Source organism: Cornus florida, unplaced genomic scaffold (genome assembly GCF_030987335.1).
Source record: "Cornus florida cultivar Cherokee Brave unplaced genomic scaffold, ASM3098733v1 CherokeeBrave_3.0.0_Hap2_Chr10, whole genome shotgun sequence".
Lineage (NCBI taxonomy): Eukaryota > Viridiplantae > Streptophyta > Magnoliopsida > Cornales > Cornaceae > Cornus > Cornus florida.
The window spans coordinates 91,932,883-91,959,922 of record NW_026775580.1 but is presented as its reverse complement, the minus strand read 5'-3'; the positions used below and the strand labels follow the sequence as shown (position 1 = coordinate 91,959,922).

General features: G+C 36.9%; 1 protein-coding gene across 1 annotated transcript; it reads left to right on the top strand.

Annotated features, from left to right (window-relative positions):
- Positions 1-1,320: 1,320 nt before the first annotated feature.
- Positions 1,321-24,255, top strand: LOC132278128 (uncharacterized). Its single transcript, XM_059779944.1, has 17 exons — positions 1,321-1,654; positions 1,996-2,090; positions 3,634-3,711; positions 4,078-4,523; positions 4,676-4,754; positions 4,883-5,299; positions 7,313-7,410; positions 7,552-7,589; positions 7,692-7,774; positions 10,368-10,625; positions 20,943-21,020; positions 21,128-21,218; positions 21,307-21,444; positions 21,592-21,717; positions 21,870-21,949; positions 22,080-22,234; positions 24,035-24,255. The coding sequence occupies exons 1-10, from the start codon at positions 1,321-1,323 to the stop codon at positions 10,611-10,613; spliced, it is 1,914 nt and encodes a 637-aa protein (XP_059635927.1). The 3' UTR covers positions 10,614-10,625; positions 20,943-21,020; positions 21,128-21,218; positions 21,307-21,444; positions 21,592-21,717; positions 21,870-21,949; positions 22,080-22,234; positions 24,035-24,255.
- Positions 24,256-27,040: the final 2,785 nt, after the last annotated feature.

Here is a 27,040-nt window from a genome sequence, read left to right as displayed (position 1 = left end):
ATAAAGAGATTTTGTCGGTTGAAAATAAGGCTAGGGTTACATAAGAGAGGTGAGATCTGCAAGGGTTAAGAGAGTGATGACAAAGGAGTTGAAAGGTTAGAGAGAGAAACAATAGAGAGAGTTGTGGTGGTTGGGTTTTCTAAGATGGGCATTTTAGTCATTTTACGATTCTAATATTTTCTCATCATATATTAATTAAATATTGAAGGGCAATGTAGACATTTCGTTACCAAAATTTGATATAAAACTAAGAAGGGGTGTCATTGTTCAAAAAAACACTAAGTTATATATGGCTGTAATTAAGGCAAATCTCGGGGGGTGTCATTGTAATTAACCCAAAAAAAAAAAAAAAAAAAAGGGTAAAGTACATTGACACCCCCTGAGGTTTGAGGAAAGGACAAGCAGAGGAAAGTTAGCCTATTTTTGGACAATGACACCCCTTCAAGTTTGAAAAATGGACAAAGAGACCCTGAAGATGGTGAATTGACCTTATTACCCTTTCAAATAAAATTAACATTTTAATTGACTTAAATACCCTTTGATTGAACCCAAACCAAACCCAAACCCAAACCCGAACCCGCCTTATACAGTTCACCAGAGGAGAGAGAAGGGAGATCAGATGGATGGTGGTTGTGGCTGCGGTTGTAGTGGTGGGTGTAGAGATAGGGGGAAGAGAGGGGCAGCCTTAGTTGAAGAGATGAGGTGAAAAGGAGAGGGAGGAAGAAGATAGGAGAGAGATTGTGGTGATGGCTGCGACAGTGGGGGTGGCGGCGGCGATGACTGCGACAGTGGCGGCGAAACCCAGAAGCATCGGCGAAAGAAATTGCCGGCGAAACCCAGAAGCATCTGTATGTGTATATACACACACTGCATATACTGCCACTGCCATCAACATCACCCCTGCGCCGTCGCCAACATCACACCTTAAACTCCGCCACCGCCGCCACATCATCACACCTCAGCCGTCGGGGTTCACCCTTCACGCTCATCATCATCACACCTTCACGCGCTCCTTCTTCAGCGATGTTTTTTCGAAGCTCACCATCTGTCGCTGGGGTTTACCACCTCCTTCATGAAACCCTTGTAAGTTACAGACGATGTTATGGTGCTCACCATCTGCTGCCGGTGCTAACCACCTCAATTTCTCGGCCTTAGAAACCAACCGAAGCCACATTTTGCTAACCCTTGCTCCAGCTTCACCTCCTACCAACAACGGCCACATCTACAAGCTTTCTCTCACATACAGAGCTCACAGCAACCCTTATCGGCGGCGAAACCACCGATTTCATCCTCAACTGTCCATATCATCCAGATCTAAAGATGACGGAACCAATTGTAGAGTCGAGCCAAACGCCCCTCATTCAGCAATCACTCCATACTCAAAGCTTCGCTCTACACTCAAACATCAACTCTCTGCCGCCGTCAAGAATCAAAGACGCCGGCGTAGGGAATATGTCTCTGTCAATCCTTGATCTGTCCGCTTCACGCCAGAAACTTGCGGCGGCGGCTAAGGAGTTATTTGAGGGGTTCTTGGAGGATGAAGGTGTCGGTGAAAGGAGTAACCAACATGTGAATGAAGGAGATGGTGAACCACTCGTCGACCGGTGGTTGGAAGGTGTGGAAGTGGTGTCATGGCCGGGTCTGGGTTTGATAGGTTTACAATATACATATAGATATATAATATATATATATATATATATATATATATATATATGTATGTATGTATTGGTGTAATAAATGTATAAGGGTAAAAGAGTCATTTAAATTTTTTGATATTTTATAATTTAAATTAATAAAATATTAAAGGGCAATCTTGACTTTTTACAAAATTTAAGGAGCGGTTTGGATCAAGTTTTTGACCAGGAGGTGTGATTGTCCAAAAATAGACTAACTTGTATCTATTTGTCTTTGTGCCAAACCTTATGGGATGTTTGTGTACTTTACCAAAAAAAAAAAAAAAATATCTCATCGCTTCATAGTACAGCCGTTCTACAGATTACCAAAAACCCTCACTCTCTCATCCCTCACGGCCTGCCACCGAAGCCGGCTTCGTCAACCTCACCGACCACCCACTGGTTTTACGGCCTACGGTCAGTTCTCTCTCTTTTTCTTTTTTTCTTCAAAGTTAAAGATCCATTGCTGTTCGTGGTATACCCAAAGTACAACTTAGTGAACTTGCTGCGTGTGGTATACATAAACAGTTTTTGGTGGGGAGACTTAAACCGGAGGGGGAAGGTACTCATGCCCCCTTTGCCATCCCTATGTACGTTGTAATTAATCAAGAAGAAGAAAGGTAGTAGTAAGAGCACTCTCTCTATTAGTTTCACTTGGTAATAACCAACTAATTACCCATCAAATATCGAAATTTCAGTGAGGTCACTTAGCTTTCCATAGTAAATATAGCTAGGGGTGCAAATTGGGTGGGCCCAATTCGGACAAACTCGAGCCTAGTTCCAAAGTTTTTGGGCGGGCTGTTTAACTTGCAATTTGGTTCGAGCTTGGTTTGAAAAGTAACAACCCCATTTCATTTTGATTGGAGCTCGAGTTACTGTGTGGATCAATTCGAAGCCTAACCTGAGGCGGTCCTGAACTATATGTAAACCCGACTTATCAACCCCAACAATGAATCAGATATATACTGTAAAGCTGACCTCCCCACCTTGAAGGGGACGATTTCTCCCCCAAATTTTTTTGTTGGAAAAAATAACCTCATTAGAGCATGTCAGCTCATAAAAGGTGGCTATTTATGTTATTTCAAAACTTACATCCCCAGCTTCTATTTCACGTGCCTCTCCCCCAAGAGCGATCGACCTTGTGCACCAGGTGGGTTTCTTTGCTCCCACTACACCACAACCACCAGATCGAACCTAGTCCCCCACACCCATATCGGTGTCCCCTTTGGTCTCTGATATCTCTTCGTTGGGCAGTATTCTTTATTTTTTTCCCAAAATTATATGATTGTTGTGCTGAAATTTTATGAGCACCACTGCCACTAGATCGAAACTAGTCCGCCACACCCATATCGGCGTTCCTTTGGTCTCTGATATCTCTTCGTTGGCCTATATTTGTTTCAAATTTTTTTCCGAAATTGTATGATTATTGTGCAGAAGTTTTATGCCCTTGACTGTATTGGAACAATTTGCATTTCATCTCTGTTGGAAATATTTGTGCTTTTGGATTCAGATATTCTCTACCTAGTTTGATTTGGTATAGATCTGATTCTAGCAAATACATAGCGTCGGCTTATGTAGCCTTAACAGGCGCGAGTAGTAGGGATTAAGTTTGTCTTGTTTCATATGTTTTGTTTTGTTTTGTTTTTTTTTTTTTTTTTCCTTCGCAAACTAGGTGGAGTGGGGATTTGAACTCGGGCGTACCTGCTCGAGGAGCTGGGTGCTCTATCAACTAGGCCAGTAATGCCCTCTTGTTTTGTATGCGAGCTTTTATGTTTTTTATACACAAGTGCATAAACCATTTTGTGTATCCGATGAATGTTGGGATTCCATTCTCAAGTAGTTATTTTGCACTATAAACTAAATTGAAGTACGGTATATAATTATTTGATTGCCTCTCCATTGTGATTTAGTTGTTTATTTGAAAAACTTTCAATCAATTATGTTTTTTTTCCTTCTGAAGGTTATTCTTATATTGGAGCGCCTTTTAAGGAGGTCAGAATTCAGAGCAGATACTGTAATTGGGGCAAGGATGTCTGAGGTGTCTACTTAAACTTGAATACATTCACATTCCCTTTTCATGCACTTGGATCCTCACCTATAATATCCTTTGCTGTGCTGATGGTTTTTCAACATATTACATCTGCTTTTCAACTGTGATTTTTCAACTTATTACATCTGTTTCTCAACGCAATAAAAATAAGTAGATGTAAATATGTTGAAAACAGGTGTAATTGTGTTGAAAAACCCTATGGCACCACTACAGCAAGGGAGATTACAGCAGAAGATCGGGGCTCCCTTTTTCGTACTTATATTACTGTTCGTGCATTTATTTTAATGATATGCGCTATTATCTTATTGTGGTCATCTTCACGTGTTGATGTTAGTGTTGTTCAAATAATGACAGGTTGGATATGCTCATCTAAAGGAAGAAATTGGTGATGATGTCATAGCAACATTGGCAGAGATTGTTTGGTATGATGACAAACCTCTATTTCTCTCTTTTATGAAGGAGCTATTTCAAAGAAAAGTACCAAAAACAGAAGAAGTTAGAAAGAAGGAATCATCTGATTATCAAGCTAAATATTGCCCACCAAAAATTTTGCATGGAATTTGTCAGTTTGGCGTAATAGATTGTGCCATCGCTTTTCTCGGAGGGGAGACCGGTTTCATCGCTGATCTCAATATTCCCTTTAACGATGGATTATATCCATTGCATTTAGCAGCTAATGGTTTATCATATGAAATGATTGCGACATTGCTTAGCCATGGAGCTCAGACTGATGTCAGAACCATAGAGGGTAAATTTAGGGGCGACTTGTTTCCTCTCAACGTATCACTTGAAACAGTAAGGTAGAAGACAGATATTATAATATAAAATTATTCTTTCTTATTTCTTTCATGGGGCCTATAATATGAACTTAGATCAAGGTTTAATACATCATTCTTAACTACTTAATTCTTTTCCCTTTTTTTTGATTGGATTTTTAATGTGGCTGATGCAGTTATCATCGATCCTTGATTGATTGTACCCCAAAACAGTCTATCTTCAAATTGATCGTTGTTCTTTGTCTGCCTCAAATGGTTTGTTTAGACAAAATTTATGTGTATTACAAATAGTGTTTACTTTCTATACATTTGAATGGGTTGAGAGGTCTGATCTTTTTTTTTTTTTTTTTTTTTTTGTTGCTTATTATGGTTAAATATGGCAGAAAGTACCATTAGAAATTAATAGGTTGCTGGCATGGAACACAAAGGAGGTTGATAAAATATTTATTCATTATGCTATGGAGGGAGAACTTATTGAGATGGCTACTCTACTGATGGTTGCTCGAGAAAAGTTAATCCCTTTGAGCATGTCAATACGCAAAAGCATCATTGAAGAGATTGTAGGACTAACTGAAGATGAAATCAAATTGATCGGAAGTCACAAGAATGATAAGTTGGTTGAAGAGATTGTAGGACTAACTCAAGATGAAAGCAAGTTGCTCGGAATTAATAAGATTGGTAAGTTGGTTCGGTCGCTTAACGATATTAAGGCAGCGATGACGCGGGGAATATTGTTGCTCAAAGTGTTTGAGAAGGCTGGTGTTGCTCTTGAAAAATACAGGCAGTTAGTACAGAGTGAAGTAAGTTGTTATGATCCGTGTTTTTTATGGTGTTTGTGCTTGTTTCTTGCGATTTATTGTAATTCTCATATTGTTTGCAACATGCATAGATTTAAACTTTTTTTCTTTTCTTCCAGAAATTGTGTAGAGATTTATTTGGTTATGATATTTATACCTATTAAAAATTACACTGACCCCCATGTGGTTTGCCTTTGTCACCCAGATAGAACTTGGCAATGTTTTTGAAAGTCACACCTCCCGTTAGCTTTTCCACATAAAAAATGTGTGAAATGTCTAATTTGCCCTAAATTTTTAATGCTTTTTTATTATAAAAAATAGAGAAACCAAAAGACTACTTTGCCCCTAAAACCAAAAGACCCATTTTTAATGCTTTTCTCACATTTTCAGCTTACCCCACCACTGACCATTTCCAACACCACCCACCATCGCCGCCCACCACCACCTGCCCCTTCCTTTTCTCTCTCCCCACTCACCACCGCAACCTTCACCCCACTACCACCATTAAAACAAGCTTCGCATCAATCACATACCAACCCGAACCCCAACTCAGTTGAGTCCAACTCGTCCGCCATTGAAGCCTTGCTCGACCTCGAAACCGAGGCAGACAAAAATACCCCTATACACCTCAGTTATGTCTCTCTCTCCTCCACAACCACAATCAGCTGTCACATCCCTCTCTACACATTTCAATTGGGACACTCTCTCCTCCACCCTTCCTCTCTCTCTCACTCTCTCTTTCAATAGTCCACCTCCACCACTCCAACCACCCACCTCCATCACTCCCTTCGCCATACTCCACCACTCTAACCACCCAACCACTACACACCTCTGAAACCCTAGCCTATACCACTATTGACAACTCAATTACTTAGAATTTGTGATGTTGTGGCCTGAGTTTGGTTCTGGGGTCGCAACTACGCCCCGTTTAGTACCCTCTTGTAGCCCGATATATAATGGGCGTTTAGGGTTTGGAGTGGGATATAGATAGACATTGAAAATTGTAGAAAATAGAGCGAGAGCGAGAGCTAGGGTTTGGGGGTTGAAACTTGTACCTACCAGATTTTTGCATAGCGAATGCTTTCGCCAGAATTTCATTGTGGATGTAGGCTTTGGCAAGCCACGTCTGCCCGTGCTTTGTGATTGTTGCTTGGTTGTGATTGGTTTATGGTTTTGATGGTGAAGATGGCGTCAATTTTTGGAGAATTTTTGTTTCTTTCGTGTTTTGGTTGTGATTGGTTTAAGGTTTTGATGGTGAAGATGGTGTCATTTTTTAGAGAACTTTTTTTTTTCCTCATAAATGGAGGAAATTTTTATAAATATAAACATTATGGAGAGAACTTTTCGTTTCTAGATAAGGGAAGGCATAGAGAGGTTTTAGAGAAGGTGTTTGGTGGAATGAAATTGATGAAATTGCATGACTTGCCTTCATTGGTTCATTAGTTATTTGTTTTGTCAGTGAAGGGGTTATATGGGGCCATCTTGAATGGTGAAGACTTCAATTGGGGGTGATTGAGGGTGGTCTGGACCTTGATGGTTCGACCATGGAGTAGTGGTTGCAGAGGATTGCAATGCATGTGTTTTAGAGAGAGAAGGAAGAGAAGAAAGAAGAGGTGGTGGCTGTGGGTGGGGGTGGGGGTGGTGGTGGTGGCAGCATTGTGGGTAGGTGGTTGAGATGAAGAAGTTATTTTGGACATTTAAAATTAGTTAGAATGGGTTAATTGGTAATTTAACTATTCAAAGTGTCACTTCACTAGTAAAAGGGCATTCAGGTCATTTTACCATGTGCGAGAGCGTTCATGGAGTGTCTTTGTCTAATGGAGCGAATCTGAGGAGGTGTCACTATGAAAGAATTGGGTGTCAAAGAGGCAAACCACAGGGGTGTTGTGAATGCTAGTTGTTTTTCCTTTTGAATGAAAATGGTCATCTTTCAACTCGTATTACTACCAGTTTCCTCATGTTTTAAGCTTTGACCCAACACTTCCACAAAGTTACTCCCTTAATGTTTTCTTATAGATGCCAAAAGAAAAGGTGGTCAACGACATTAAGGCGCTGCTTGAGAGAGCCGGGTTTGTTATAAACGACAAAGATGTTGATTTAAGTGACATTGACTGGTTTGGCACCTAATTACTTTGTTCAGTTGATCAGTGAAAATTTTGTATCTTCTTATCTCTCTTTCTTTAGGTGATTTGATTGTGAATAAGCTTTAGTATTCTAATGCATGTTTATTTTTTCGTGACATTAAAATGCCATAGTGAAAGTGAAAGTATCAAAGAGGCAACGGAAGAATTAGGTGATTGGTTGATTTCCACTTCAACTGACTCATGCTTCAAAGGAATTTTCCAGAAAAAACCCATTAAACTAGTCTGATTTTGTTATGTTTTGTTTTACACAGAAGAGAGTTTAACAATGAGGTCTTATTCAAAGGATCTCTGGATGCCACCTCCCTCACTGTCTAACAGTTTTTCCGAGGAAAAGGTAAGAGACATAGATAGTAGTTTGTCCTTGCTGATGTTTTTCTCATTAGGAATGGTAAATTCTTGCTTCACATTTTTTGAAGTATAAATTTTAATCTTTTGGTGTGCTGTTAAGAATTATATTCATGAATACTTGAGCAACTCATATCTCTCCCATCCGCTTATCATTCCTCCCGACCTAGCAAACACTCATTTTTGGTGTTTCTCATATCCGAGGTTGATGCTACTATATTATCAGCTTTTTTATGTGGCATTTGAGGATCACCTATGTGTGGTTGGTTATATGATGCATTGATTCTACCTACATAGGTTCTTAGCACTGGAGGTTTGGAAAACGCGGGTGATGATCTCGTGGCTTATCTTTTTCTTGCCCATTCCCAAAAACTATGGTTGGGTTGATTGTAAAAATTCCAAATGTTTTTGCTGCCTCTCTCTACTCTTCTTCTTCCCTCTATTCATCTTATATTGAATTATTCTCTTTCTTCCCGTATGTTTAATTGGGTTTTGGAAGTGTCTTATGTGGCCATTTGCATAGTCCTGACTATTCCAGGCTCTCATTACAATATTATTGAAATCTACTCTTTACTTGCATACTTTTACGTACTTTTCTGCATCCTCTATCATATCCCTTTTTTTTAGTCTATCAAAGCATGAAGCTTTCAAGGCTAGAGGTGCATTTTACATAATCTCAGATTTGGTCTTGTGTCTATTAAGAGCCGTTCCACGATATTCTCCACAATTTTTTATTTATACCCCAAAAAATTGTTCTTAATAATCTGAATCTAGGTAACCTTAGGGTTGCATTACTTCATTAGTGCGGAAAAGTTTTTGTATCTACAATCTAGCAATCGATCACTTCCCAAACCAAACTAATTCTGACCCCTTTCATCTATAAACCATATACATGTTCCTCTACCTTTCAGGGCGATGGTTCTATATGATTTTGTTGATAAAAGAACACCAGAAAATTATTTGTTTGTAGCATATTACTAAGTCTACTGAGTCAGCCAACATCATGAGTTCAATATTGATAGGTCTTTTAATGCGTCATCCCACCACTGGAAATCAAACGAAATGCTTGGGTTTTCAGAGGCAAGATCTCCTTGCTGAACCATGTTTTGGACCAAATTTGTTCCTCCATCATAGAGAGGCTCATGGGTGGGTTTTTGAAAGATTCACCCCAATCTTGTTGTGTTTTGCTCATCTGGGGTATCTCCCCCTCCTCCTGCCATCCTCCAAGGAAGCCTCTTGACTTGAGATCGGCTTGAGAATTGTTACTGGGCTTGGGTTTATTTTGGCTTTTTTTGTATCGTATTCCCATTTATAAGTGGTGGTTTCTAATTGGGCCTGGTCTCTCACTTAGAGATCTTATCCGGTGGACTTGTCCACTTTTTTCATTTTATTGTTTTATACAATTTGCTTGAAATTCTGGAAAAAGATATATGTATAACTTCTACAATTAGCAAATTTCTTTGGCTATATATGAGCACCAAAAGTCACGTGTTTTGTTTTCCTTCCAACCTCATTTAATCCAAAGGTTCTATGTGTGATAGCCTGTTGACAACAATTGAATGTCAAACATTAAATTAGTAAGACTCACTTTTAGAGAAATTTTTGTAACCTTGTCTACTTGTAATTCTTGTTTCATTAAATGTATTTTTTTTCTTTTTTGTTTTTGGGATAAAGAAGTAGCAAGTCGGGGATGTTGAGGATGTCTTTCTTCCATTTTTTTATTATTTCAACAATATTACCAATTAAATCCTTACGACAGTGGAATGCCAAACTATCAATGAGTTGGACTCACTTTTAGAGAAATATTGGTACCCTTGTATGTGTACTTGTAATTTTTGTTTCATTAATTTTTTTTTTTCTTGGATAAAGAAGTAACAAAGTGGGAATGTTGATCAACATTAAAAGTGTGCCTAGTATCCAAAAAAGCCCCAGGCTTGTCAAGGCTCAGTTAAGAGTGCTTCGACCTACTAAAGGCCAAGCCCAAGCCCCCAGACTCTCTCATTTTACGTCCTTTATTTAATGACCATTAAATTAAAATGTTTTGTATAATATCACGATCATATTTAATGGATCATATTGTTTGACTTTATGATATATTTGACAAATTCATAGATTTATGGTTGACTTATTACATTAATTGCATTCATTTTGATTCTAAATAAACATGATTGTATATGTTTAATGTCTACTTGATCATAGCTTTTTATTGTTTTACGTTTGTAATCACATCTAATTTACTAAATTTATACGCCTAAGAAATGATTTATGCAACATCAGTTTACCAGATCCTCTTAGCTTGATAGGTCAAAAATCCCATTTTTATAGAATTATTATTTTGATATGATTTTTGCACATCATTGAAATGTTGGAAAGATTTCTTTATTTTGATATTGACTAGTATGTGTTGCATAGTTCAATAATTTTTATTAAATTAATCTTTAATATGCTTCTTTATCATACATGCGCCTTTTATCAGTCTCTTGCCTTGTATTGTGCCTTGTGCTTGGGCTCCAGGAGACCTTTGGCGCTTTAGTGTATACCTTGAGCCTTAACAAGTATGCTTTTTGTGTATTTTTGAACAGAGTTCGGTCATATATAAAACTTTTAGAACATTCATCGAATATGGGCCCCTTGTTTTTACGCCTTCGTCACGGTCATACGTTACATTCCCGCTCATGGATAAAAAGACACATCGTGTTGCTATAAGTGCTAACTTTTCGAGAACCCCTAGACCCCCAGCAATGATAGTATCTGCGGCATATCTTCTATCAAGAAATCAGTTTGCCTCCTTGGCATTAGCAATCAAGAAGAGGTTAACTTGCATATGATTGGCAAATAAGGTACTGATTGCTTTTCCTGCATTTTGAATTTGTCTATTCATTTCAAATTTATTCCTTGAGTTTCATTTGTTGATCAATATTGTATGATCGACAACTCAACTTTGGCATATCCTCTTGCCCTATCTTCAGCTTTTACAAATAATTACCTCTACAATATGTTTTGATTTTGATTTGATTAGTGTGCATGTGGAATTTTTGGTGATTGAATTATTACCTGCTTGGATTGGATCTTTATGGATAATGAAAATTATATTGTCTTACTGTAGTCAATGGACTCATGATTGCACTGGGGTTGACTTGGCCACTGTTTGAATTGTAAATGGAAGCTGTTATAAGAGCACTAAAGGCCGTGCATTTTCTTAAGAAGCAAAGCTGGGAGGCTTATGCAAGTGACAAATAAAATACAGAAGATTTTCTACTCATGATGCCTTGTTTTATAGTTGTTATTTTATTATTTATTTGAGTCCTAATCTCTCAACTTTGGCTGAGAGCCTGAGAGGAAAGCCTTCGTAAGTTAGTCTTGTAACTCTATGTTTTCAATTTTTAAATTTGTTTGATGTTCATACTAACTGAATAAAATATTTAAACAATTTTAAATGCATGTTCCAGTTTGTTAATTTCATGTACTTAACCATAGACTACAGTTGATTGTATTTGGGGTCTAGCATAAAGGTTACTTATATATAATCATGAATTAGTAATTTTCATTGGACTATTTGAGAAAAAAATAATAAATTATGACATTTTATGCCTAAGTAAGGATGAATGATTGAAATTTATGTATTTTTCGTCAATTAATTATTTATGATTTATGACCAAGATAATAAATAGGAGGAACAAATTCTGACATTTTATGCCTCGATACTAAAAAATAATAAATTATGACATTTTATGCCTTGATACTTATTTTCATATCTTATTATTAATTGTATTGTTACTTTAGCTTGAATCACTCAATTTTTGGTAGAATTTGTTAAGTATTAATTTTAGATTATGGGTGTCCTAATCAATTCCTTTTGGAAACAATCTTGTAAGGGAGATGATAATCGCATTTCACTTTTCTACGAGGTTTCTGTAATATCAAAGATCGCTAGGGCTTTGTTCGGTCCAATGGAAAATGAATGAAATGAAAACATTAGTTAGATGAGAAAAAAATAATAATAATAATAAATAAAAGAACGGATAATAATCATGTGTCCTATATAATGAATTTATTATCGTACTTGTAAAATGCAGGTGCAATGTTCGTCGAGTGTAATATAATTCAACCAAAATAAAATAAAATAAAATGAAAGAAAAATACAATATTGTAATTAAAAATATAAAATTTTCTTAATAATATTATTATATAAGATAATAAGATTATATAATTATATATTTGATTGGTACCCTAAATTGAATTAAAATAAAAATTTATTATTAATATTTTGACAAATTAAGGAGTGTCAATGTTTACAATAGTAAGGGAATAAGCTTAAAAATTGAATAAGTGTGATTTTATTATAGATTTAAATCACTTGGGTTTGCGTATGCCTATTAAGATTTAAATCATTTGGGTTTGGTATAAGCTTACAAATTAAAAAGATGCCTACAAAAAGTGAACAGGCATCTACCCAAACTCACGGGTAGCCCCTATTACCACAACAACAGTGTGCAAGCATCTCCTGTCACACCCAATCTCATAGGTATCCGCTGTTACAGAATTAACAGGTATCCCCCGTTACATGGTCACAGGTAATTCTCGTTACTGCACCATGGTCACAGGTAATTCTCGTTACTGCACCAGACTCACAGGTATTCCCCGTTACGACATAACACGACTCACAGCTAACCCCCGTTACAACACGACACGACGCACTGACGACAACATGACAAGACGCACATATAATAATGCGACATGACTCCCAGATAACTATGAGACACGACTCAGACAATAATGCAACACGACTCACAGACAACCGTGCAACACGACTCATAGGTTTCCCTTGTTACAACACGACATGACTCACAGGTGTCCTCCATTATAACACAACACGACTCACAAGTAGCCCCCGTTACAACACGACACGACTCACAGGTAGCCCTCATTACAAAACTCACAGGTATCCCCTTTACATAGTCACAGGTAACCCCCCGTTACATCACAGTCACAGGTCGCCCTCGTTACATCACAGTCACAGGTAACCCCCCGTTACATCATAATCAATCACAGTAATATCTCGTCTCCTCTGTGGACAATCCCTCTTCATGTGGCCCGGCTGACCACACGGAAAACAAACTCCGAAACTAGGTCTATCAAGAGGACACTCTGCCTTGCTGTGTCTTGGCTGTCTACATTGATAACACATCACACTCGTCCTAGAGGACCTTGAAGAAACACCAACAATAGGAGTAACACCTGTCGTTTGCTGCTCCTGAGAAAATAATGAAGCACCTCTGTGCCTTTTCCTGTCCTGGCTCTTGGAAGAAGTACCCACATTCGTACCTCGTTCCTGAGAACCCACAATACCACTCATTTCTTGCCAATCTTTGGCTTCTGTTTCTGCCATCAGCTCGTAACCACTTCCGAATAATTCTTTAATCCCAAAAGTGTCACCCCCGGCCTAATTAAACGATTTAGACCGTACATAAACTGCCATGTCTTCTCATTTTCGATCCCTAACACATCTGTAGCGAAACGTGAAAGAGAAGTGAACTTATTCTCATACTCTGTCACTACCATGTCACCTTGTTCAAGCCCGTCAAACTGCGTCCTCAATTCCCGTCTTTTAGTCTGCGGGAAATACTTATCAAAGAAAAGACTCTTGAATGCATCCCAACTCATACTGTCAATATCATGTGCGCTAGTCATGGTCTTCCACCATACTGCCGTGTTGCCAACAAACTTATACGTGGCTGGGGTGATCTTCAACTGATCATCGGGCACGGCTATTGCCCTGAAATGCTTTTCAACTTCATTTAACCAATCGTCCGCTACCAACGGATCTGGACCTCCCTCAAATGCTACTCTCATGAGTTTGTCAAACTGAATCAGGTACCTAAGATTCTGCTTCGTCTCCGTCTCCTACGGCTGAATAGCCGATTGTGGTACCACTTGAGGAGATGTGGTATTCGCTAAATTCTGAAAGGTTGAGGCTACAGCCCCTGCTAATAAGATATCATCCACCGGTACTTGTGGATTATCATCCGTCTCTCTATCTCGACCCTGTCCTATTGAAACCCTGTCTGGTTAGGATGGCCCTTCACTTGCTCGCTGTCCAACTTCATCTGGATCCATCTCACTACGTCGTCCTCAAACATGGTTCTACAAAGACAACTAAACGATCAAAACAAGAATACATGAAGTAACTCAATCCACGAGCTATGGTGCTCACATTATCCGTTCGATAAGAACTAAAACGTTCAGAAACATAGGAATGACTAAGCTCTCCATATACGCGGGTTAGAACCCTTCGTAACCCAACACACAGCACCGCCACGAACATTCAAACCCATCAACAATGAAACGCATTAGTCATACGTACATCTACTAAGCAAGGACTCAATAAACAGTAGACAATTAAGCACTTAATAATTATAGTCATGAAATACACATACTAACATTTAAACATATATGTATATAGCAATTAAGCATGCTTTAAACAGATTTAACCATTTCATTAATCATACAAAAAATTTCACATAAGCATCTAGCAAATAGGCATGTTTTCACATTCATTAAACAATGACTTAAGAAAAATAAGCACATTATCATTTAGCATGTTTAAATTTAATCACCATTTTATAAGTCTCATAATCGATTCGCATGTAAACACGTAATAGCAAGTCGTGCTTTTTAACTAAATAAACTATAACTACATAAGCATGCAATACTGTCAATCTCAACTCTAACTCAACCTGGGTCAACCCTACCCGTCGTCTTTGGGTTTTCGAACCTAAAGCTCTGATACCAATTTTGTAACGACCCAAACCGGGGTCAACTAAGGGCAATTCCGTCATTTTCTATGCTCACAGGGGATACTCAGATCATTCAAGGGTCCAGAGTCATTCTAAAACACAGTTTAGAAGGAGAAGTCAAAGTACAGGTCAGTGGATAAGGTCAGCCAGCTGATAGAGAGGTTAACCAAGTCAATGGAAGGATCAGCCGGCTGAGAATGCATGGTCGGCCCGACTGAGATAGTCAGTCGGCCGAAACGACTCCCAAAGCTGCTCACTCTCGAGACTTTGGTAAAGTGATCCTTCAGCCGACTAAAAGTAAGGTTCAGCCGGCTGAAATGATCTCCAAAATTGTTTACTCCCGGGACTTCTCTAAAATGAAGTGTCGGCCGGCTGGTGATGAAGTGTCGGCCGACTGATGATGGAGTTTCGGTCGACCGATGGTGAGGTTCGGTTGGCCGAAATAAGACTTCTCAACTACACAACTCAATGGAATGGTCTCGAGATGCCTGTCAGTCGGCTGACATGCCTTGCCAGTCGGCTAATGAGCCCTGGAATGTACCTGAAGGTTTATAAACTCTAGGCTCTTTGTGAGCCAAACCCAATGCCCAACCTATCCCAACCTCACAACAATAATGATACACATCACGAGTCATCATCATCAATGAAATTAATCAAATAACCCATAGTCATCTCACCCATCCCAATAAACCATCATGATTATTACATACTTCCATAGCCATACACAAAATACATCAAATTGTTGTCTAAAAATACGGATACACTGTCAAATTATAACAATAAAACGATTACATATAATTGTTTAAGATTCACAAAATATACATCTTAATACAATGTGATATAAGTCCAACCCCATCCGTGTTCGTGGAAGCTCAACACCCACCAGCTCAATCCCGTGACCTGAAAAATTGTAGAGGAGTGAGCACAACGGCTCAATTGAGATTGCCTAAGTGGCACCTCCTCAAACAAAGTAAGTAATCCAATGCCTTACACACAATGAATAGGTAAAATGAGTGGGGTCATGCGAGGGATTTCACATACGGCACTTAAATTTTCAAGTAATGCATATCACCATCACATACAATGCAATACATAAAAATATCAATGCAACCGCATGTCACACCATACCCCCACTTATTCACACATCCCATCCATACCACCGTGTATCCACTCCCACACATCTACACATCTCATCTACACCCTCACCTCTTTTATGCCTATCAATACCCTCATGTGATGCATATGGAACATCTTAGTTTCAATCATTCAATTTTCAACATTCCTTCATTATGCAATAAACAATTTCATGGCCACAACAAGTTAATTAAACAACTTTAGCGTGCTTCAACATACACTAAACAACCATACTAGGAATAACATATATAATCCACCACAGTCATTTTTTAGCATGTTATTATAAATTCATACCCAAAATAAACATTTAATTCGATCAAAACCATCAATTGGGTTAAACTCAAGCATAAACTAAAACACTAGAAATTGCATTATTCAATTAATAATCAAATTGACATGCCAAATGATGGGAAAAACATCAAACTAGCTATTAAATCCAAGGAAATCGACAATTAGACATACCTTAAGTTGATGTAGAGAACCCCAAAATCCCCAAATCCAAGCCCTAATTTTTGGAATTCCAAGGTGCACCAAAAACACTTTTGCTCCGATCAAATCGTAAATCTTAACGAGCTCTTCAATTTGCCACAAACGGAACCAAAAATTTCCTAATAGTTTGAGAAAAATCGAGATTTAAAGCTTGTAGGGAAAATAAATGAAAAGAGAATGGGGGAAAGAGATTCGTTGAGAGAGAGAGAGAGAGAGGAATGAGGAAAAGTGAGGCCAAAATTGGCCTCTTGCCCTCTTTTAATAAAAATTAGTGGGTCCCACCTTTTAAAATATCTTTTCCCTTTTTTAATTTCTACCACAAATATATATATGCACATAATAAATCACAACCACATAAAACACATTAAACAAAATAAATGAAATACAATTAGACCCAAACAAAACCCCCGGACGCGACAATTCCGGTAGCGGGTCCCACCTAGGACTCCCGGCATAAGAAGCAGAAAAATGCCGAAATGGTAACCCATTCATTTCTAAGAGTCCTGAGCTCAATGGAATGCCCCCAACTAACTCTTAGACATAACTGGCACACCCCACGGTGTTCGGCACGCGAAACGAGAAAAGACGAAAATACCCTAGAAAAAAATCAGAAATTCCAGAAAAATGGAAAATGAGAAAAATCAGAAACGTCACATATGTTGGAAATGTGTAAAAATGCCCCCCTGAATTTTCTCCTTCCTTTATATACTATATATGTTTCCTTAAATGTTTTTTCTTAAATTGTTTTATTATATTATATATATGTAATTGATTAATTTATCTCATCCCAGAAATATCAATCTCTATATATATCCACCTATGTCTCTTTATGTATATATACTCCATAAATACTAATTTATATGTATTTAGTGTATAATGTGCCCCCCTGAAAAAAAAAAAATTATGCCTCTGTCCCTGTAGCTAATTTAATGATTCTGTCATATATAAAGCCATATCTAACAATGAGTTTACCTTATTAGTTATCTCAATGATTACATCACATACATTCATTTATTTCATCCACAAGGCATAAATTAGAGATATAACGAATAATACAATCATAGATCATGTTTATAGATCACAAGGACATCAACATATATAATTAAACCATAAATTAGATTATGAAATTAATTGCACAATTAACGTGTTAGCACAAAATAATTTAGAACTTATTACGTAATTTAACCATTTATAGTAATTACGTGTAACAATATATAGCATGTATTTTCCACTAAAGTGGTAAAATTGACCAACCACTACCATATTGTCCAAAAAGTGGTTATAACAAATATTTAAATAACACGTTACACGTCATATAACTATTTAGAATTATTCACCCAACACCTAATCAACACAACATTATCCAAATTGGTTATAACAATTGGGATAAAATATATAACTAACACGTTATTTAATGTACGATATAGTTTAACCAATACGTAACCAATGCAACGTTTTCCAAAAAGCGAATACCCACTTAAAGTGGTAAAACAATTTGGACACAATTAAATATGGATTTAGGGGTCCTTGTTTTACGGGATTTCCGAGTTGTATTTTTGGAGATTTAAACATTTATCGATTTTATGGATGGTTGAAGATTATTATCATTTATTATTATTTCTTTTTGCTTTTAATTTTTTTATTTTATTTATCATTTTGTACTATTTGCTTGCTTATTATCTATTGCCTATGATATCACCCGATTTTTGCGTGTATGATCAACTTATGTGTGAAAATTAGGGGTATCATAATTAAGGTGAGTGAGAGTCTTTGCGTTGTTGAACAATATTGCATGTGTGTCTATATATATATATGGTAAATTACACTGACCTCCCATGATGTTTGAACAAATTACAAATATAAAGAATATTTTAGCGTTTATTACTTTAATCTCCCTTAAACTGGTTCACGGGTGGCCCAAAAGTGTGAAAGTCAGTAATGCCCTTATATTATAATATAGGGCGAATTACATTGACCTCCTCGAGATTTATCATAATTACATGGATCTCCCCTACCATTTTTGAAATTACTCGAGCATCCCCTAAAAACTAAACCTTGTAACACACACCACCTTGCAACAAACATATTTTTTTTTCTTTTCCATAATTTCAACTTCATAAGTCACCTCCTTATAGACAACACCCGTTATTTATGGTTAATTATAACATTGTGTTGTTGCAATATGGTGTTGGAGAAGGTATACTTGAATTTTAGGAGGTGATTTACATACATATATGGATGTATGAATAGATTAGGAGTGAGGTAGAATTCAAAATGTTTGGAAGCAAATCGAATTTTCGTCATGGACTAGTGGTAATTGTTAAAAAGGGAGACCTATGTCACAAGATTTGTTTTAGGGGGTTAGAGTAATTTTTAAAATTTAAGGAAGGTTCGGTAATTATGATAAACTTTAAGAAAAATTAATATAATTTTTATTTTATAGAAGAAAAGGAAAAAAATTATTATTTTATAAAATTTGGCATCGAAAACAAAACAATTGAATCACAAATATGAGGAATAACTAAATGCCAAATGGTCTTTCTTTACCCAGAACTCAAGGGAAGTCTGTAATTTACCCATACGTATATATACACACACGATATGGTAATAGACTAATAGAAATCAATATCTCATCGCTTCAGCGTACAGCCGTTCTAGAGATAACCAATTACCCTCACTCTCGCATCCCTCACGGCCTGCCACCGAAGCCGGCTTCGTCAACCTCGCCGACCACCCGCCCACTGGTTTTACGGCCTACGGTCAGTTCTCTCTCTTTTTCTTTTTTTCTTCAAAGTTAAAGATCCATTGCTGTGTGTGGTATACCCAAAGTACAACTTAGTGAACTTGCTGCGTGTGGTATACATAAAGTAAAACTCAGTGAACTTACTCCGTGGGTGGACAGCGGCTGTCTATATATTATATGTCTAAAGTGCGTATAGATTTACACCAATTTATTACTTGAAAAATGGGTAAATCTTTATTTTACAGATATTTGTGTTTGATTATGATTTATGGGTTCAATTCGAACAGAATATACATCCAATCTTCTGAAATTTCTTTATCTTTTACACAGATCTAATGATTCTGATCTCATAAAATTACTTTAACAGAACACATTTCATTTATATATTTCCTTTATTTTTACAGTAGTTCATTTATCATTTAAGCTCACAGAACGCATACTTGATCATTCATTTTGATTATATGTTAGTGTATCAGTAAATTGAAACTTAAATGGGGCGGGGCAGTGAAACTTAAGTGGGACGGTGAGGGGGATTTTGCTAAACAGTTTTTGGTGGGGAGACTTAAACGGGAGGGGGAAGGTACTCCTGCCCCCTTTACCATCCCTATGTACGTTGTAATTAATCAAGAAGAAGAAAGGTTGTAATGATAATCATGAAGAAAGGTAGTAGTAAGAGCACTCTCTCTATTAGTTTCACTTGGTAATAACCAACTAATTACCCATCAAATATCGAAATTTCAGTGAGGTCACTTAGCTTTCCATAGTAAATATAGCTAGGGGTGCAAATTGTTGGGCCCAATTCGGACAAACTCGATCCTAGTTCCAAAGTTTTTGGGCGGGCTGTTTAACTTGCAATTTGGTCCGAGCTTGGTTTGAAAAGTAACAACCCCATTTCATTTTGATTGGAGCTCTAGTTACTGTGTGGATCAATTTGAAGCCTAACCTGAGGCGGTCTTGAACTATATTTAAACCCGACTTATCAACCCTAACAATGAATCGGATATATACTGTAGAGCTGAGCTCCCCTCCTTGATGGGGAGGATTTCTCCCCCAAATTTTTTTGTTGGAAAAAATAACCTCCGAGTATGTCAGCTCATAAAAGGTGGCTATTTATGTTATTTCAAAACTTACTTCCCCAGCTTCTATCTCACGTGCCTCTCCCCCAAGAGTGATCGACCTTGTGCACCAGGTGGGTTTCTTCTCTCCCACTGCACCACCACCACCTGATCGAACCTAGTCCCCCACACCCATATCGGTGTCCCCTTTGGTCTCTGTTATCTCTTCGTGGGGCAGTATTCTTTATTTTTTTTTCCAAAATTGTATGATTGTTGTGCTTAAATTTTATGAGCACCACTGCCACCAGATCGAAACTAGTCCGCCACACCAATATCGGTGTTCCTTTGGTCTTTGATATCTCTTCGTTGGCCTGTATTTGTTTCAATATTTTTTCCGAAATTGTATGATTATTGTGCAGAAGTTTTATGCCCTTGACTATATTGGATCAATTTGCATTTCATCTCTATTGGAAATATTTGTGCTTTTGGATTCAGATATTCTCTACCTAGTTTGATTTGGTGTAGATCTGATTGTAGCAAATACATAGCATCGGCTTATGTACCTTAACAGGCGCGAGTGGTAGGGATTAAGTTTGTCTTGTTTCATATGTTTTGTTTTGTTTTGTTTTTTTTTTTTTTCCCTTCGCAAACTAGGTGGAGTGGGGATTTGAACTCGGGCACACCTGCTCGAGGAGCTAGGTGCTCTATCAACTAGGCCAGTAATGGCCTCTTGTTTCGTATGCGAGCTTTTATGTTTTTTATACACAAGTGCATAAACCCTTTTGTGCATCCGACGAATGTTGGGATTCCATTCTCTAGTAGTTATTTTGCACTATAAACTGAATTGAAGTACAGTATATAATTATGTGATTGCCTCCCCATTGTGATTTAGTTGTTTATTTCGATTATGTTTTTTTTTTTTTTTTTTTCCTTCTGAAGGTTATTCTTATATTGGAGTGCCTTTTAAGGAGGTCAGAATTCAGAGCAGATACTGTAATTGGGGCAAGGATGTCTGAGGTGTCTACTTAAACTTGAATACATTCACATTCCCTTTTCATGCACTCGGATCCTCACTTATAATCTCCTCTGTTGTAATTGGGGCATATGTAATATGTTGAAAACAGGTGTAATTGTGTTGAAAAACCCTATGGCACCACTACAGCAAGGGAGATTACAGCAGAGGATCGGGGCTCCCTTTTTCTTACTTATATTACTGTTCGTGCATTTATTTTAATGATATGCACTATTATCTTTTTGTGGTCGTCTTCACGTGTTGATGTTAGTGTTGTTCAGATAATGACAGGTTGGATATGCTCATCTAAAGAAGAAATTGTTTGTGATGATGACAAACCTCTATTTCTCTCTTTTATGAATGAGCTATTTCAAAGAAAAGTACCAAAAACAGAAGAAGTTGGAAAGAAGGAATCATCTGATTATCAAGGTAAATATTGCCCACCAATAATTTTGTATCAAATTTGTCAGTTTGGCATAATAGATTGTGCCATCGCTTTTCTCGGAGGGGAGACTGGTTTCATCGCTGATCTCAATATTCCGTTTAACGATGGATTATATCCATTGCATTTAGCAGCTAATAGTTTATCATATGAAATGATTGCGACATTACTTTGCCATGGAGCTCGGACTGATGCAGAACCATAGAGGGTGAATTTAGGGGCGACTTGTTTCCTCTCAACGTATCACTTGAAACAGTAAGGTAGAAGACAGATTTTATAATATAAAATTATTCTTTCTTATATCTTTCATGGGGCCTATAATATGAACTTAGATCAAGGTTTAATACATCATTCTTAACTACCTAATTCTTTTCCCTTTTTCTTGATTGTATTTTTAATGTGGCTGATGCAGTTATCATCGATCCTTGATTGATTGGACCCCAAAAAAATCTATCTTCAAGTTGATCGTTGTTCTTTTGTCTGCCTCAAATGGTTTGTTTAGACAAAATTTATGTGTATTACAAATAATGTTTACTTTCTATACATTTGAATGGGTTGAGTGGTCTGATCTATTTTTTTTTTTTCCTTTCTGTTTGTTGCTTATTATGGTTAAATGTGGCAGAAAGTACCATTACAAATTAATAGGTTGCTGGCATGGAACACAAAGGAGGTTGATAAAGTATTTATTCATTATGCTATGGAGGGAGAACTTATTGAGATGGCTACTCTACTGTTGGTTGCTCGAGAAAAGTTAACCCTTTAAGCATATTCTATTTGGTATGTGTTGCAATTTAATCTGTTTCAGTTTGTGCTTATTGAGTTTCAGTGTTAGTCTTTAAGCATATTCTATTTGGTAAGTGTTCTAAGATTTTTCAATGATGCCCACTAGTGTAACTAATGTTTAAGATGTTACTGGATACTCCTAGAACCCTTAGAATCAGTTTTATAAATCAACTGAATGGTAGAAATATGCCAGAGATGAAGCAGAGGGTCGATGCCGGAGCAAAAAGGGGAACGGAGCTCTCAAATAAGGTGAGAGCCGGCTCCAGGAAGTTGGGAGCCGGCTCCCCCTTCATTGAGCCGGCTCCAAGAGTATAGGAGCCAGCTCCAAAGTGTTTTGGAGCCTGCTCAACTTGTCTAGAGCCGGCTCCACTTTTCTCCGACGTTCGGTGGTTAGTTTTAAGGCACTGTTTGATATTTTTGGCACTGTTTGAGTTCAAATTAGACTTTCTGAACTGTGTTGAGTTAGGGAAAGGTTTTTAAAAATTAATTCATGAAGTGTTTAAGCCTTAGGGTGCATTAATTTAACTATATGCTAATGTTTTAAACCGTAGGAAAATCTAAGGCAAGTCGCAGGCAGTTTACGGATTTAGCGGATCGAAAGGATTTAACTGTGCAAACTGTGTCTAAAAATTAAAAAGAGTTGGAACATGGATTCCAAATATTATACCATACTATCTTTAATAAATTAAGGTCTTAGTACTCATGAGTTTAACCGTAGAAAAGTATATAACAGTACAGGCGATTAACGGATGGAATGAGCTTAATTGCTTAAGTAAACTTTAGCAATTTAACGAAATATTATTATAATTATAAATCTTAATTTTTGGTGGCATGCTAGGACCATTTAATTAACAAGTTTGGTCTGTGTATAGTTTGGACATTATTGGTTAAAATATTAAATTCTTTTCTGCAATACATGGATGTAAGATTTGAATTACAATTGTTGTAATATTAAGCATTACACTGCAATTATTTGGGTTAGGATTTGGATTTAAATTGTTGAACCAGTACTTAGGCTTTATAAATCTAATTCAATGCTTGGCCTGGAATTAATTGAGGAATTATATTTATATTTTCTGTCAATTAACGGGATGGATGCTGGATTTTAACTTAATGAGTTACTAAACTTTGTCTCGTTTAATTACATGGATGGATTTGTTTTTGGATATTAATTGCTGAACTATTATTAATAGTCTATAATTGTTACATGATCGTGGATTTAATTGCTGAATTATTATATGTTCAGTCAATTACATGGATATGGAGGATTGTATGAACCGGTATGGGACGGTGTCATACTAGGTTTGGACAGCACCAGTTGCTAAAGTCCTACCTATACTGGAATAAGGGTTCGGATGATTAAAACAGAATCCACCCTAAATACTTAAGTCTGTGCAGTTGAATAAGCTGAACGACTTACTGAATTTTTTATGGATGAATGTAAATGGATTTTAAATATATCATTATGTTACCGTGACAAGAGCTTGAGTCTCGTAGTCGACGGTTAGGGTGCGTATATGCAGTAGGATGCGTAGCTAGCTATGTTGGTTGAGGTATACCCTGTTAGGCTTAGGTAGTCATGCCCACTCAGGTGCGTATTGCATGTTACCTTCTATTCAGGTTGAGACCCTCAGCATAGTTGGTGAGAGTCCTGTAGTATGGATATATATTTATCTATTACGGACTATATAAATATGTTTGAGACGTCTAGGATGTATCTGCGTATCGAGTCTCTGTTTGGATTGTAGTTAGGATAGAACTTGTTCGTGGGCCTGACCCACTATTATTTTTCAGGTAACGGACGGTTCCAGGTCTTAGAGCTTGTTCGTGCCGAGCAGAGATGACTACTCATTCTATCGACGATGTAGGGGGTTCTTCATGGTTTAGCAGTGGACTTCTTTTTAGTTGTTCGCTTTCCAGTATTGGCTTTTGATTAGGGGTCCACCAGATGGATTCCCGAGTTGTATTATAATTGGAGGAGTTGGATGTAACAGACTAGTTCTTATTTATAAGATTTATTTTGAAGTTTTCAGTAAAGGATTTGCATTTAGTTTCTTTCCAGCGAATTTTATTTACTCATGTTTATCTTAATTATATTCTGTGTTCGATTATTGCTAATTGTTTTGATATCCTCGGGTAATCAGGCGTGGGCCTGGCCAACCCACATTCGGAAATCCGGGGGTATCACAGTACTTGAATACAAGAAAGACAAACTATGGAACTTGAAGCAATCATTTGAGCTTAAAGCTAATATTAAAATTTGAAATTGCTTAAGGACCATTGTGAGCAATTCTGGGAACTCTTGTATTTTAATTGTGCACTTCTTTGCATGCTTGTGATAGCCCTTGTTGAGGCTCGTTATATTGCTTAAATTTTTTGTCCAAGCATCGACCCGCGTGGAGGCCAATATTTTATTACATTTAGATTTTTAATTGTGAATAGAGGACTTGTTTGATCCAAGTTTGGGGGGAAATTATATCCCTTCACCTTACACTCCTCCGTCATATTTTAATCCTTATGAGATTGAGTTCAATGTTCAACATGCATCATTTTATCATGGACTTAATCACTCTTTTAATCCTTCTTATGACTACTACCCTCCCCCACCATTTTATGAAGAACCACCTCCATTACCTTGTTCACCCGAGTTTCAAGAAAAAGTGTTAGCTCTACTTAATGGGCTTAATTCACACACTCAAGATATTAATTCTCATTTTCCAATCTTAGCCAAGCTTGAAGCTCAAATTGAGCAAATTGCAAGTACTCTTTCTCGTTAAGAGAAGGAGGAAGAGGCAACTGAAAAAATGGCAAGAACTTCAATTTGTATAAATGAGGATAAGGAGATCGAGGAGGATAAGAAAAATGATCTAATGCCTAGCACTCTATCTTGTATAGAGGATGAAGTGGCAAGTGAGTTAGTGGCTACTCCAATAGAGCACAACATGATTAATGAGGACTTCCCTTGTTTTGATCATGATTTTATCCCGGCCATTGTTACTTTAGAGAGTGAGGAAATGTTGACCACTATAGAGGTAGAAGAGATGGAGGAGGAACTTGTTGAAGAAGGCCTTCCTTCTATTATCTCCAAAAATCCTCTCGAGACATGCCATTTTGAAATGTATAAAAATTATGGTTTTGACCTTGAAAGCTCCAAAAATGAAGTGAACTCTCTAATGGACTCCTTAGCTAACTTAAAAGGTGAGTAGATGGTGATTTTTAAGGAAGGGAAAAAGAATGAAGAGAATGTAACTTCTATTAATCCAATTGAGTCTTTGAAATACTTTGCATTGCTAAGTGTAAGGCCGCCCATCGTTGATTTTATTTTCAAGACCGTGGATGAAAAGAAACAAATTGCATCTTCCATAATTTCTTTTCAAGTCATTCTTTTGGAAGATGATTTCTTTGTTGTAAGTGAGGCATTAATGAGAAAATGGAAAAGAGGGTCAATAAAGATGTTTCATATCCGGTTTTGGATACATTTGACTAGTAAGTTGAACCAACGTCTTGCTAAAGACGTTAAACACTAATATTCGTAAAGTTTCACAACTTTATTCCTTCCCCCTTTTTTTATTTTTTTTTTCTTGCGGCGCCTAGATACGTTTCATTGTACTTCATTGTCAAAAATCAGGTTTTTAGACCATATTCATGCATTTTGGGCCCTTAGAAAATTTTTGCATTTGAAATTTTTTCGAAATTCAGCAATTAGTGTCCAGGTAGTTCGATCGATCGAAGACTTTTTCAATCGATCAACACTTATTCCGATCGATCGAATATGGTCTCAATCGATCAAAAATAATTTCGAACGATCGAAATTGCGTCGAAATTTTTTTTATTTCAAGGCAATACTGTTCATGTTTTCGATCGATCATGGCCAGCTCGATCAATTGAAGTAAATTTCGATCAATCGAGCACTGTTCAAAAAAAGAAAAAAATTGTATCCCTTATTTCCTTGCATGTTTATTTGTTTTATTTTTGTGTGTGTGTACATACTTGTTATGTCTAATAAAATAAAAAATAAAAAAAGTTTTTATTTTCATTTTTCATTATTTTGTTCTTGCATTTTTTTTTTTTTCTTTTTGTTTTTCATTTATTGCATTGTACATATTATTTCATTGCATTTTACCTTCTTTATTTTTCTTTTTGTATTTTGTTCATACATTTTATTCTTTATTTTTCTTATATTTTGTCTATACTTGCTTTCATAAAATGAAAAATATAAAAATTTATTTCACCATTGTGCCCTTATGTGTAGTCATGCTACTTTCATATTTTCTATTGGGCTTGATCTTATATCTCTCATTCATATTATGCTATATTGCCTTAGAATGATTGATTTGGTTATCTTTATCTCATTTGATATTTGATGCGAGTTTGCTAGCGTAGTTATTCAAGTAGGTTATTGATTCCAAGTTTGGAGGTGCACTATTTCCCAATGGATTACTACTAGGCTTCATGTCTTTGCCACCATGGTATATTCTTTCCATATTTTCCATTGTTCTCATTGCACGTTGAGGACAATGTGCGGTTTAAGTTCGGGGTAAGGTGATTTTGTTGTATTCTACATAAGTTTGAGACTTAACTGCATGATTGAGATTTGAGATCCATTTGAGTTATGATTTTGATCTTTTGAGGACCATCATATTTAGAATTTAAAAATTGCTTGACTTGAGAGTTCAATACTCCTTGTATGCCTTGTGGATACCATTTAAGAGTAAATTTTTTGAAAGATTGATATCATGCTTGTATTTGTGATTCACATCATCTTGACTTTATGATTGCTTTGAGATTCTCTCTAGGATT